General features: G+C 41.4%; 1 protein-coding gene across 5 annotated transcripts in view; it reads right to left on the reverse strand.

Moving 5' to 3' along the window:
* Nucleotides 1–12,992, reverse strand: part of LOC128686112 (tetratricopeptide repeat protein 36 homolog) — a 52,584-nt gene extending 39,592 nt beyond the window's left edge. For all 5 annotated transcript variants that reach the window (XR_011391780.1, XR_011391779.1, XM_070083311.1 and 2 more), the window contains exons 1-2: nucleotides 12,840–12,992; nucleotides 242–360 (exon numbers count right to left, since the gene is read on the reverse strand). Coding sequence is in view for 3 of the 5 variants with exons in the window: in XM_070083311.1 (XP_069939412.1) it covers nucleotides 242–344 (103 nt within the window). In the remaining 2 variants the exon portion in view is untranslated. The remainder of the gene's footprint in view (nucleotides 1–241; nucleotides 361–12,839) is intronic.
* Nucleotides 12,993–14,048: the final 1,056 nt, after the last annotated feature.

Below are 14,048 nucleotides of genomic sequence, written 5' to 3' on the forward strand. Positions count from 1 at the left end.
CTGCCTGTACCACCACCCACACCTGTGTAATGTGCTGCCTGTACCACCACCCACACCTGTGTAATGTGCTACCTGTACCACCACCCACACCTGTGTAATGTGCTACCTGTACCACCACCCACAAACGCTGCAACGCATCCAATTATAGTGACCCACAGCTGATGGCAATGCTGAAGACTACCTCATCTAAGTAGCTTTTTGGGGTCATATAATGTAGGAGTATCTTGTTTGATTTCCTTACCTTGTGGCTCCTCGGGTATATCCTCCTGGTAAACACACTCTCCCACAGGCAACAGAGGATTAAATATGGAGTTGAGAATGGCCCGGTCACCTGCTAATGACATCTTTAACGAGTTTTACCTGTAAACAATACGATAATTGAGAGCAGACAAAACTTTATAACTTTAAATGAATAATGCCATACTCAGATGGTGAGGTGTGTTAAGGCTTGGCTATGATAATACCAACTCACTTGATAATTAATTGAAAATAAGTTGCAGTATTTTTGTAGCAGCATAATGGTAATGATGTAAAGAAAGCTATAGATGCTTACAATATACAGTGGTCCCTCGTTTTTCGTAATTAATCCGTTCCTGGAGGAGCTACTATAAACGAAGTTTACGATTTGCGAATCAATTTTCCCCATAAGAAATAATGTAAATACAATTAATCCGTTCCTGACACCCAGAAGTATTAAAACAAAAATTTTTTTTACATGAAATATACATGTAGTACATAAACAATACAATGGGAAATGATGAATGAAACATTAACAGCATAACACTTACCTTTATTGGAGATTCTTCTTAGTGTATGGGAGACTGGAGGAGGAGAGAGATTGGATTGTTTACAGTTTGGAAGGGGAATCCCCTTCCAGCAACACCTCAGGTACCAATTGCTTCTCTGGGGTTGCTTCTCTTCTCTGTTTCTTAATGCCACTAGGACCACCTTGAGAGTCACTCTAGTCCTGTCTTGCAAAGTAACTGTGGAGAGAGCTCTGTTTCTGGCATCTCTTTAACACTTCCCTAAAATGGCCCAAGACTTCGCCAAGGTACATACTTCTCACCTTCTTTACCACAGGCTTGGCACTAGCTTTCTTTGGAGCCATGGTAGCTTATTTAGTACTTGCAAGCACTAAAATGAGTGGAATATTATGAAATATTTCGTAGGAGCACTTGAGGGGACCTTCACTCACTGGTAAACAATGCCAGACTGGCTGGGTAGGGAGGCTGCCCCGGCTCACACCGTGAGTACGCGTCCCAAACGAACTACTATTCGCGAGTCAACCTATGAAAAGCGAGTCCATGTTTATACGAAAATACCCCTATGTTGTGTACGAATGGTATATAATACCGACAAGATGAGATTAAGAGACATGTGCAACATCTGGGTATCTTTATTGTAGACGTTTTGCCATCCAGTGGCTTTATCAATACAAATTCTAGGACATAACTTGAAGACAGTAGAACTATGTACAGAAGATGAGGTAATCAGTCCCTCAACCTAGGAGTAGGTGCAAAGAGCACCATAGTTGTGGAGATTCTGAAGCAGAAGAAAGGAGCCTGGCGCTTATATAGTAACGTCAGGTGTAGCAGACGAGGGCATATTCACTGGTAGGCGGGATTCCCCAGTGGAAGTAGGTCCTTCCCAAAGAGATGGGTTAGTTGTAGTAGTAGTTGTCGTAGTCGTGAAGGTTATGTACATGTCCTCAGAATTAAGATTCCAAGATTCCTCGTCTGCTACACCTGACGTTACTATATAAGCGCCAGGCTCCTTTCTTCTGCTTCAGAATCTCCACGACTATGGTGCTCTTTGCACCTACTCCTAGGTTGAGGGACTGATTACCTCATCTTCTGTACATAGTTCTACTGTCTTCAAGTTATGTCCTAGAATTTGTATTGATAAAGCCACTGGATGGCGAAACGTCTACAATAAAGATACCCAGATGTTGCACATGTGTCTTAATCTCATCAATACCCCTATGATTGGCGAAATTTATGATTGCCGAGAACTACGAAAAGCGAGGGACCACTGTATTAGCATCGCCATATGTATACAGGCCCATGCTTGGATAGGCCAGTTTACACACCTCATTCAGTTTATTCTTACCCATGTATTTTTTTTAATATCCATAATGCTAGCCGAATTGACACAAAGTCTGTGTCACCCATCCACAATTGCCAAGTGTGCTTTCCAACAGCCTGTCTTAATAAATCTAAATCCCTTCGAGGATGGTGTGCCTTTATGCAGACGGACTTGCAATCCAAGGAACTGGATTTACCCTGAACTCCATTGCCTTAAACTTTATTGCCTTCCCTTTACCTGGAGCTATGACCTCTACGGGTCTAGTGCTTCCCATTATAATACCTGTTAAAATAATGGACCTGCCCTCCTCTTCTTGGATCAAAATCTGATGGCCTCCCATTTTTCAGTAACTTTGACTCCTATAGGTCTAGCGCTTCACCATGCATATAATAATGTAATTTAAATTTATCCAACTGCAATCTAATGCTGGAAGGAATGGGATCTATATGGGAACCTAACTCATAGAAGGCCAAACTGATGGAAGCAGTACTGGAGAAATGCATGTCAGTACATCAGGTATGCAAAAAGAGAGGGGAAGAGATGAACTGGCAAGACTAGACTTTCCATTGCAGCCCATCCTCTCAACCATAGGCAACATGGCACTGTTGTAAAAACAGGCAAATAAATGGGTGACTGACAGTATTGAATAATTTCAATATGACTGTTATAAGAGCCCAGCAAAATGGCTGCCCATTTTCTGTTCCCGCTGCAGACTTTTGATCGACTTTTATAGTTTTTCCGTTGAAACTAACCTACGTGACCCAACTTAACTTAGAAATGGGCTGAAAACCCTATGTGAGAGTGCGACATAAATGTTAGCAAGTCAGGTTTCTCAATGAGATCAGTTTAAGGCTTTGCTAGCGCACTCAGCTCATATCCTGAAGACAAAACTGACCTAATTTGCCCGAAATGTTCTGCATAACAAGGGGCCTTCTATATAGTAGTATGCCATTGATGTCATCTAGGACTGTATGCATTGTATATGTATTTGTAGAAATAAAGATTATTATTATTAAAGTACTTTGGTTGCTGCTAGATCTGAGATAGATCTAGCAGCGGCCAAAACATCCCCAGAGGCATGTGTCTCACTCTATGCGAGGCATAATAAAACCCCAGTGGAAATAAGTCACTGTGTCTGACTTTTTTGGGTTATCCTAGGTTCTCTACACATATGCTGCTATGTATGATAATTCTATGTAACTGTATTTGTGTATACCTGAATAAACTTACTTACTTACACCCCTGCTCACTCAGTAGCTGGTTTCAATATTTTAATTATTAATTTAATGTCAGGTCTAGCTTTTTGTGAGTGGTGAAGCAGTGGGCATCGAGGGAGTTACAGTTCGGCGACCTGGAAATAATTAACGTAATACCCTGTAAACCTCCTGCAGGTACTTTACTCACATAATAATAATTCACGACTACCGTCTGCTCTGTCTCTATGATAATCCTTAGTCGATATGCACAATATCATATACGGACTTCAGGTTTTTGATAAAGATGCATATCAGAGACTGCTTAGAGAAGTAGTGGCATAGGGAACAGGAGAAATTATCTCCTGGGATGAGGCATGGCTAACCAATAGCCAAGTGTTTCTTTAAGATATCTGCTGTCCAATGTTCACCCATCAGTAAAATAGGTACCTGGGTGTTATTTCTCTGGTGTAGGTCACATCCTAGGACAAAACTGACCTAACTTGCTTGAAATGCTCTGCATAACAAGGGGCTTTCTATATAGCAGTATGTCACTGATAGCAGCTAGGCCTATATACCTTGTGCATGTACTTGTTTCTAGAAATAAAGATTATTATTATAATTATTGTAAGCATTTGCATCAATGGGGAGAAATCAGAATAGGGACCTGTTGCCAGTGGTATGCTGCAGAGGATGATGCTGGGACCCTCGTTGCTCACACTACTAAAATGACGTAAATGACTGAATAAATATTGACATAAGTTTGATGACAAAATTAAGCTGTCAAATAATTTTTGAAGACACTAGAAAGCTACATGATGATCTGTATACATTGACCTGTTAGAAAAGTGGCAGATATTTATGGTTCTAATTATAGGAAAACTGGTACTTATAAGCTAAATGATATAGAACTTAGTCAAAATGAATGCCTATAACCCATAAATATTTTATTACACCATTTTCTCACACAGCTACACGAGTCCCTACTAAAACACACAAGTATCAAAGGAATTCCTTCTGTGTGTACACTGTGGCACTCACTTGAAAAACTCTAACCTTTTTAACCGGGGGGGGGGGGAGAGAGATGGGGTAGCCACCAAGGATAACCCAAGTTACTGCGTCATCGCGGACTCTTGGCTACATTATGGTCCCTTAATTATTCTCCCCGGGATACGACCGCTAGTTTCAAATTCAAATTCAAAGTTTATTCTCTATAAAGATTACAATGTTGAATTTACAGAATTTGGTTGTTGTGTGGTTTACATGTAGTTAAATAATGATTACAGAGTGTACCACTAAAACGCCTAGCATGACTAGGCATTTCGGGCAGACTTAGTTTAATTCTTTATTTTAAAATATTACAAATTATGAGGTAAGTTGGTATTATGGCTAAGTGACTAAATACTAGTTTGTGAGTTTAGCAATGTGAATGCTTTTGTTTTGGCACAGTACATAGTTTCAGTATTGGAGTATCATAGGATTCATTATTTTAAGATTGAGATTAATATTTCTGTTTATGGTCAAATGGGTGAGTGAGTGTAAGTGTGAACCACCAGGTGGTATTCGTGTAGTTAGTTGATGGGGTTTATCAGGGAGATAAGATGTTTTCTAATGGTAGTTTTGAAGGTGATGAATGTGTCTGCAGTTCTAGAGTTCTCAGGTAGGGTGTTCCAGATTTTAGGGCCTTTGACATACGTTGAATTTTTGTAAAGGTTTAGTCGGACATGGGGAATGTCGTAGAGATGTTTGTGTCTGGTGTTATGCCTGTGGGTTCTGTCACAACTATCAAGAAAGCGTTTTAGGTCAAGGTTGATATTGGAGTTTAAGGTCCTGTAGATGTAGATTTCCCAGTAGTAAGTGTGGATGTACTGAACAGGGAGTAAGTTTAGATCTATGAAGAGTAGGGGGGTGTGTTGCCAGGGATGGGATTTAGTGATTATTCTTACTGCAGCTTTTTGTTGGGTTATTATTGGCTTTAGGTGTGTTGCTGCAGTTGATCCCCAAGCACAAATAGCATAGGTGAGGTATGGATAAATAAGTGAGTGGTGTAGTGTGAGAAGGGCATTTTGCGGCACGTAGTATCGTATCTTGGAGAGGATCCCAACTGTTTTGGATACTTTTTTGGTTATGTGTTGGATATGGGTGCTGAAATTCAGGTTGTTGTCAAGGTATAGGCCTAGGAATTTGCCCTCATTATGTCTGGTAATTAGAGTGTTGTCGATCTTAATGTTAATTTGTGCATCTCCTGCTCTGCTACCAAACATAATATAGTAGGTTTTGTCAGTGTGAAGCATAAGTTTATTGGCTGTCATCCAAGTCGATATTTTGATCAGCTCCTCGTTAACAATGGTGTTGAGGGTGGCAAGATTAGGGTGAGAGATGACATAAGTCGTGTCGTCAGCAAAGAGAATGGGTTTCAGGTGTTGGGATACGTTTGGAAGATCATTGATGTATATGAGGAAGAGCAGGGGACCAAGGACACTTCCCTGCGGAACTCCAGTATCAAGTGGCCGTGTTGTTGATGCTGTGTCTTTAATGGTAACATACTAATACCTATTAGTAAGGTAAGATTTGAAATAAGCAAGCGCATGGCCTCTTATACCGTAATGGTCAAGTTTGTGGAGTAGGATGTCGTGGTCTACTGTGTCAAAAGCTTTTCTTAGGTCAATAAAAACTCCTAGTGGATATTCCTTATTTTCCAATGCTGTGTAAAGCAGATCTAGCATTTTTATGATTGCATCATCAGTGCTTTTATTTTTCCTAAATCCAAATTGGCAGGGGTTGAGTATGTTTTGTGCTGTTATAAATGAATATAGTCTCCTGTGCACGAGTTTCTCAAAGATTTTGGATAGCAATGGTAAGTTTGATATCGGCCTATAGTTGTTTAAGTCTGTAGGGTCACCACCTTTACGTATTGGTGTAACCCTTGCCATCTTGAGTAGTTTCGGGAAGGTGCTAGTTTCTAGTGACTTGTTAAAAAGTAATGAAATAGCATGCGAAAGGATATGGGCCACTCACTTGTACAGTAATGGTGGGACATTAGACAGATTCCCTGAGTTGTTTTTAAGTGACTTTATAATCTCGGTGACTTCCGAGGGCTCAGTTGGTGCAAGATAGAAGGAATTTGGGAAATTCCCATCTAGGTAGTCCCCGGCATGGGCATTAGTATGTGGGATTTTATTGGCGAGATTAGATCCTATGGTTGAGAAGAAGTCGTTTATCTTGTTAGCTGTGTCAGTGGGATGTAGTGGTGTTTCATTAGGTTTAGTTACGACAATATTCTTGGTTTTTTCAGTTTGTGGGTCCCTAGAATCTGAGAGAGTGTTTTCCAGGTCTTTTTTATATCTCCTCTAGTGTCTGTGAATCTACTGGAGTAGTATAGTTGTTTGGCTTTCTTTATTACTTTGGTGAGAACTGATGAATAGTGTTTAAGAATATCTTTGTGTATTAAGCCCTGTCTATATTGCTTTTCATATTGGTGTTTCTTGTCAATGGATTTCAGAATGGTGCTGGTTAGCCATGGGCAACCAAGCCGTTTGTTTGTGATCTGTTTCGTTTTTATAGGACAATGTTTGTTGTATAGTCTAAGTAATTTGTTAAGAAAAATGTCTGTCCAGTCATCAATACCATTGGCCTTGGAGAATTCTGTAGGCCAGTCAACAATCTCTAGGTCAGTTGTGAACTTCCTTATTGAGGCCTCGTCATGGAGTCTAAATGAGACTTTGTTGTATTCAAGTGGTGGTTTATTAATGTTTGTCAGGAGGAAGGTAGGGTAGTGGTCTGTAGTGCTATCTGTGATTATCCCTGATTTAAGGGGGGCTAGTATATTGGTTCATATGTGGTCTATTATGGTTGCACTTGTCTCAGTGAGCCTGGTTGGTTTAGTTATTGTTGGTATGAGAAGTGTGTTGTTCATATTGTTGATGAAATCAGTTACAGGCTGATCATCTAGTAAGCCAAGGTTGATGTTGAAGTCTCCAGCTAAGAGAAGGTGGTGCTTATTCATTTGTCTGTTTGTTATTAGTGACTAATTTCTCACTGAAATTTGGGATGTTTGTGTGAGGTATCCGGTAAATGGCACCGATTGTTATGGGTGTCTTAAGGTTTTTTACAGTAAAATTAGCAAAAATGTATTCATAAGAACATAAGAACGATGGAACACTGCAGAAGGCCTACTGGCCCATGCGAGGCAGGTCCAAGTCTCCTACCGGCTTAAGCCAATGCACCCAACCTAGTCAGGTCAGGTCACATTGACTTAAGGGAGGAACACGGCAACCGACCTGGTAGCACAAGCTATCAGGTCTAACTCACACCCACCCACATCTACTCATATATTTATCCAACCTATTTTTAAAGCTACACAACGTTCTGGCCTCTATAACGGTACTTGGGAGTTTGTTCCACTCATCCACAACTCTATTACCAAACCAGTACTTTCCTATATCCTTCCTGAATCTGAATTTTTCCAACTTAAAACCATTGCTGCGAGTCCTGTCTAGGCTAGATATTTTCAGCACACTATTTACATCCCCTTTATTTATTCCTGTCTTCCATTTATACACCTCAATCATATCCCCCCTAATTCTACGTCTTTCTAGAGAGTGCAGTTTCAGGGCCCTTAGTCTATCCTCATAGGGAAGGTTTCTGATACATGGGATCAACTTTGTCATCCTCCTTTGTACATTTTCCAGAGAATTTATATCCATTCTGTTATACGGTGACCAAAACTGTGCAGCATAATCTAAATGAGGCCTAACCAAGGATGTATAGAGTTGAAGAACAACCTGAGGACTCCTATTATTTATGCTTCTTGATATGAAGCCAAGGATTCTATTAGCTTTATTGCGAACACTTATGCACTGTTGTCTTGGTTTCAGATTACTGCTAACCAGAACTCCTAAATCTTTTTCGCAATCCGTAATATTAAGATCTACATTATTTAGTTTATATGTGGCATGGTTATTGTCCTGTCCAACATTTAGAACTTTGCATTTGTCTATATTAAACTGCATCTGCCACTTCTCCGACCACTGCATCAGTCTATTCAAATCTTCCTGGAGTGTTCGAATGTCCTCGTCAGAATGAATTCGACGGCCTATTTTGGTGTCATCGGCAAACTTGCCGATGTCGCTCTTTATGCCCTCATCTATGTCGTTTATGTAGATTGTGAACAGCAGGGGGCCCAACACTGACCCCTGTGGAACACCGCTCGTGACGCTTCCCCACTCTGATTTCTCCCCATTTATGCAAACTCTCTGCTGCCTATTTGTCAGCCATGCCTCTATCCAGGAAAAAATTTCTCCTCCTATTCCATGTGCTTTAATTTTCCTCAATAGTCTCTGATGTGGGACCCTGTCAAAAGCCTTACCGAAGTCCATATACACAATATCATATTCATTACCATGATCTACCTCCTCAAATACCTTAGTGAAAAAAGTTAATAAATTCGTAAGGCAGGAACGCCCCTTTGTAAAACCATGCTGAGATTCGTTGATTAATCTATGCTTTTCAAGGTGGCTACGAACTGCCTCGGCAATTATTGATTCCATAAATTTTCCCACTATGGAGGTTAGGCTTATTGGTCTATAGTTCGAAGCTAAGGACCTGTCACCTGTTTTGAAAATAGGTATCACATTTGCCATTTTCCACTTATCTGGCACCATGCCAGTTTGTAGTGATATGTTGAAAAGATTAGCCAAAGGTGCGCTAAGCTCCTCTTTACATTCCTTTAGAACCCTTGCATACAGTTCATCAGGGCCTGGGGATTTGTTAGGTTTTAATTTATCTATTTGCCTAAGGACCATGTCACTTGTGACCCTAATAGTGCACAGTTTATTATCGTCCTGTTCTACATAATTTATCATTACTGGAATATCGCTGGTATCCTCCCGTGTAAAAACTGAGAGGAAGTATGTGTTAAAAATTCTACACATTTCCTTATCACTGTCAGTGAGCTGACCCGAGGAACTTTTGAGTGGGCCTATCTTGTCCCTGATCTTACTTCTGTATACCTGAAAGAATCCTTTTGGGTTAGTCTTCGATTCTCTTGCAACTTTAACCTCATAATCTCTTTTTGCTTTTCTAATTCCCTTTTTTATTTCTCTCTTTAACTGAATATATCGATTTCTCAATTGCCCCTCTCCTCTTTTGATTTGCCTATATATGCCTCTCTTTTGACCAATCAGATATTTTAATCTATTGTTCATCCATTTAGGATCATTTTTGTTTGATCTGATTTCCCTATTTGGAACATAATTTGACTGAGCAGCTAGAACTATGCCCTGGAAAGCATCATATCGGCAACCATCACCACCTACCTGACCCTTAGTCAGGTCATTCCAGTTCAGCCCACCTAAGTAATTTTTCAGTCCTATGAAATCAGCCAAGCGAAAGTCAGGGACGGAGACTTGATTGCCATTATTAGGGGAATTCCATGATATATTAAAACTGAGTGATTTGTGATCACTTTCCCCAAGCTCATCATTAACCTCAAGATTATTAATTAGTGTTTCCCTACTGGCAAGAACCAAGTCAAGGAGGTTATTTCCCCTAGTTGGCTCTGTCACAAAATGTTTTAAAAAACAATCCTGGATCATATCAAGAAAGTCACCTGACTCTAAATTTCCTGTCAAATTGCTCCAGTCAATCTGTCTATAGTTGAAATCTCCCATTAGCACAACATTTTCGTATGTAGATGCCTTACGAATTTCGTCCCATAGAAGTTTACTGCACTCCCTATCAAGATTTGGGGCCCTGTAAATCACACCCAAAATTAGTTTTTCTCGGCCCTCGAGAAGCTGTAACCAAACAGATTCAGTGGCTGACGCTTCTAATTTAATATCTTGTCTAACACAACAATTTAAATTGTCTCTGACATACATCGCTACTCCACCACCTTTCCTGTTGACCCTGTCAGTGTGGAATAATTTATAGCCTTGTATGTGACATTCAGAGGGCATCTCTCTATCTTTCAGATTGTGCCAGGTCTCTGTTATAGCAATAATATCTATGTTTCCTGCACTTGCAATTAATCTTATCTCATCTATCTTATTTCTTACACTCCTGCTATTAGTATAGTAAACCTTAAGGGAGCTAGTCCCTTGCTGCCCTCTGCTGTCCCCCTTTGTTTGCTGACCTGATCTAGTCTTTATTTATAACTTCATGCTGAATGCCTTTTATACATTTACTGTTTCCAACCCAAGTGTTGCAACCTGCTTGTTTCCCACACACACCCATACCTCTATCTTCCATCAGTTTAAAATCATAGGCATTTCACCAATGGCCTTCTCAATCGAGTCTGCAAGTGCTACCACCCCAGCCCCAGAGAGATGTACCCCATCCCTTGCATACATATCATGTTTGCCATAAAAGTTGTTCCAGTTGTCAATGAATGGGATTGCAAGTTCCTTGCAGTATCTGTCTAGCCAACAATTTACACCAATTGCCCTAGACAACCATTCATTTCCTACTCCCCTTCTAGGCAAGATGCTACATATGATTGGGATCCCTCCCTTAGACTTAATGAAATCTATAGCTGACCTGTACTTATCTAGCAGCTCTTCTCTCCTACCCTTCCCAATATCATTTCCACCAGCACTGAGACAGATAATGGGCTTGTTCCCATTACCTGACATGATATTATCCAGCCTGTTGACAATGTCCCCAACACCAGCTCCAGGGAAGCACACTATCTCTCATCTTCTTATTCCTATTACAAAAAGCACAGTCAATATATCTTACCTGAGAGTCACCAACCACAAGAATGAGCTTACCTCCATTAGCAGAGGCAGTAGTACCCTTACCTTCACTGGCCACTGAAGTACATTCATCCTGAAGAACAGAGAAGCGATTTCCTACCTTCAGATCTTCACTCATAACTTTCCTTACTCTGATGCGCCTTCCATTACTGTGAACCACTCGCCACTTGTAGCAGGTGCTGGACTGCACCTCACTGCTGGTAGCCGTTGCTACCTCCCCAACTACAGCCTCCTCACAGCGAGAGACAGACTGCACCTCACTGCTAGAAGCCTCATTCCCCACAACTCCAGCCACCTCACACTCTCTCCCAGACCCATTGAGGTGAATCTTCAGCCTCCTAATCTCCTCCTGGAGAAGCAAGACCTCCTCCTTCAACTCTCCAACCTCAATTTTTAAAACGCTGCAGAAGCAAGCCATGCTTTGTAACCGTCCACACTAATCCCCAAAGCAGCTCAGGGTCTGTGACCTCACGTGACGACTGACCACTGAGTACTGACGACTGACCACTGAGTACTGACTGACCACTAAAGCAAGTGGTGCTAATACAAGATAATTGGTTAGAGTAATAGATTGCAATACCACCCCCAACTTGGTTTGGTCTGCAGTTGTGAATTGCTGTGTATCCTGGTAGAGGGTAGATATCTATTGTGTCCTGCTTAAGCCAGGTCTCAGTAAGAATAATGCAGGAGAAGGGTGTCTTTAGTGATTCAAGGAGTGCCAGGAGGTCATCATAGTGTTTGCTTAAGGACCTGATGTTGTAGTTAAGTACTGATAGGCTTTTAGCATTGTTTAGGATAGTGCTGGCTTGTGATGCTGTGTAATAAAGGCAGTTACTAGTTGATCAACACCCTGATACCCATGGAATAGACAAATGCAGTATAATGGCATTTTATACCATTTAACTCCACCTTGGTACCTACTTACTGCTAGGTGAACAGAGGCAGCAAGTTCAAAGGATAGCAATATTTTTTAGCCTCTTGTTCAGGCAGGGGAGCAAGTTTAAGTATAGGTAAACATAAGTACAATTATCATAGTAACATGTGTGAATTACCTAGGATAGCCCAAGAGTCAAATTGACTTATTTCCATGAAGGTCCTAACTAGTTTACCTTCAACACTTGGATATCTTACTAGTAACAAACTAGGGCGTCTTTATTACGTCCCGGGGTGAAACATTCAACATTATGCAGTGACATGCAGCACAACCATAAGAAAGGTTTGAATGTTGCTAGTATCTTTTCAACAACTTGCATACGAAATATTTACTATCTGATGGCCTGGTGGCTAAAGCTCCCGCTTCACACACGGAGGGCTCGGGTTCGATTCCCGGCGGGTGGAAACATTTCGACACGTTTCCTTACACCTGTTGTCCTGTTCACCTAGCAGCAAATAGGTACCTGAGTGTTAGTCGACTGGTGTGGGTCGCATCCTGGGGGACAAGATTGAGGACCCCAATGGAAATAAGTTAGACAGTCCTCGACGACGCACTGACTTTCTTGGGTTATCCTGGGTGGCTAACCCTCCGGGGTTAAAAATCCGAACGAAATCTTATGTTATCTTCCGCCAAATTGTAGTCGTTAACTATAACCGAAATGAAATACAACAAAACCCATAAATCCTGGAAAATAAAAATAAAGCTTCTCTTGGGTGATGAGGCATAATTTAGAGGCGCATCAACGAAGGTCATCTTACCAACAAATATGCTCAAATTAACAATACTGAGTCATAATTATTCTTTAGGTTAATTTAAAAGGGACAGCTCCAGGAGCTGGACTCCTGCAAACACACGAGAATAAGTACTCACCAGCCCAGTACAATACACTTCACGTAGAATTGAAGAGAATAACAAGACACCCACCTTGCAGCACGAGCCGAGGCAACACTGAGGACTGTGGACATGGCTGACCTTCACTACCTTATAGGAAGTACTTCACTCACTTCTCTCAAGTATATACACCGAGAATTGTGTAATAAATATAAATATAAATAAATAAATATGTGTGTGTACTTACCTAGTTGTACTCACTAGTTGTGGGTGCAGGGGTCGAGTCCCAGCTCCTGGCCCCACCTCTTCACTGGCCGCTACTAGGTCTCTCTTCCCTCTCCGTGAGCTTTATCATACCTCTTCTTAAAGCTATGAATGGATCCTGCCTCCACTACATCACTTCCCAAACTATTTCACTTCCTAATAACTCTGTGACTGAAGAAATGCTTCATAACATCCCTGTGATTCATCTGAGTCTTCAACTTCCAACTGTGACCCCTTCTTGCTGTGTCCCATCTCTGGAACATCCTGTCTCTGTCCACCTTGTCGATTCCTCTCAGTATTTTATATGTCGTTATCATATCCCCCCTATCTCTCCTGTCCTCCATTATTATTATAATCGTCCTGAATTCGTCGCTCGACCTCTGTAGTGAGCGGACGTACGTTAACTGCCCTCTGCTGGCCGTTGAAGCAAACTGAGTTTTTCTCAATATGGCACAGCAGGCAAGGAGGCGGATCAACACTGTATGAAGCTGGTGCGTGGGGCTGTGACGGCCCAAACAGTTTCTGTTATACTGCCGGCCATAATCAGGGATACCTATGGAGTGGCTGATGAAGAACTTTATGGAGTGGCGCTTAATGGGGCCTACAGGGTCTTTGCTAAGCTCCAAACAACAAGTGTCTACGAGCGGTTGGTGAACAAATATCAAGATAGTTGTGTGGTTGTCAACCCAGCTGTCACAGTGAGACTCATTGACGTGTCACGTTACTTCACGTGGGTTAAGGTGAGAAATGTGGCTTTTGAAGTCGATGAGACTGATTTACGGGATGTATTCAGCAGATATGGAACTGTGCATGTGGCGACCGTTGGGAAGTGGACGGAGGGCGCATATGCCGGCCTCCTTGAAGGTACCTTCTAGCTGAAGATGACTTTGAAACACCCCATTCCATCGTAAATAGTGATGACTGATTTTCGTACACAAGTGATGGTGTCCTATGCAAGGCAACGCCGCACTTGTTGTCTTTGTG

The sequence above is a fragment of the Cherax quadricarinatus genome, chromosome 9, assembly GCF_038502225.1.
Source record: "Cherax quadricarinatus isolate ZL_2023a chromosome 9, ASM3850222v1, whole genome shotgun sequence".
Taxonomy (NCBI): Eukaryota; Metazoa; Arthropoda; class Malacostraca; order Decapoda; family Parastacidae; genus Cherax; species Cherax quadricarinatus.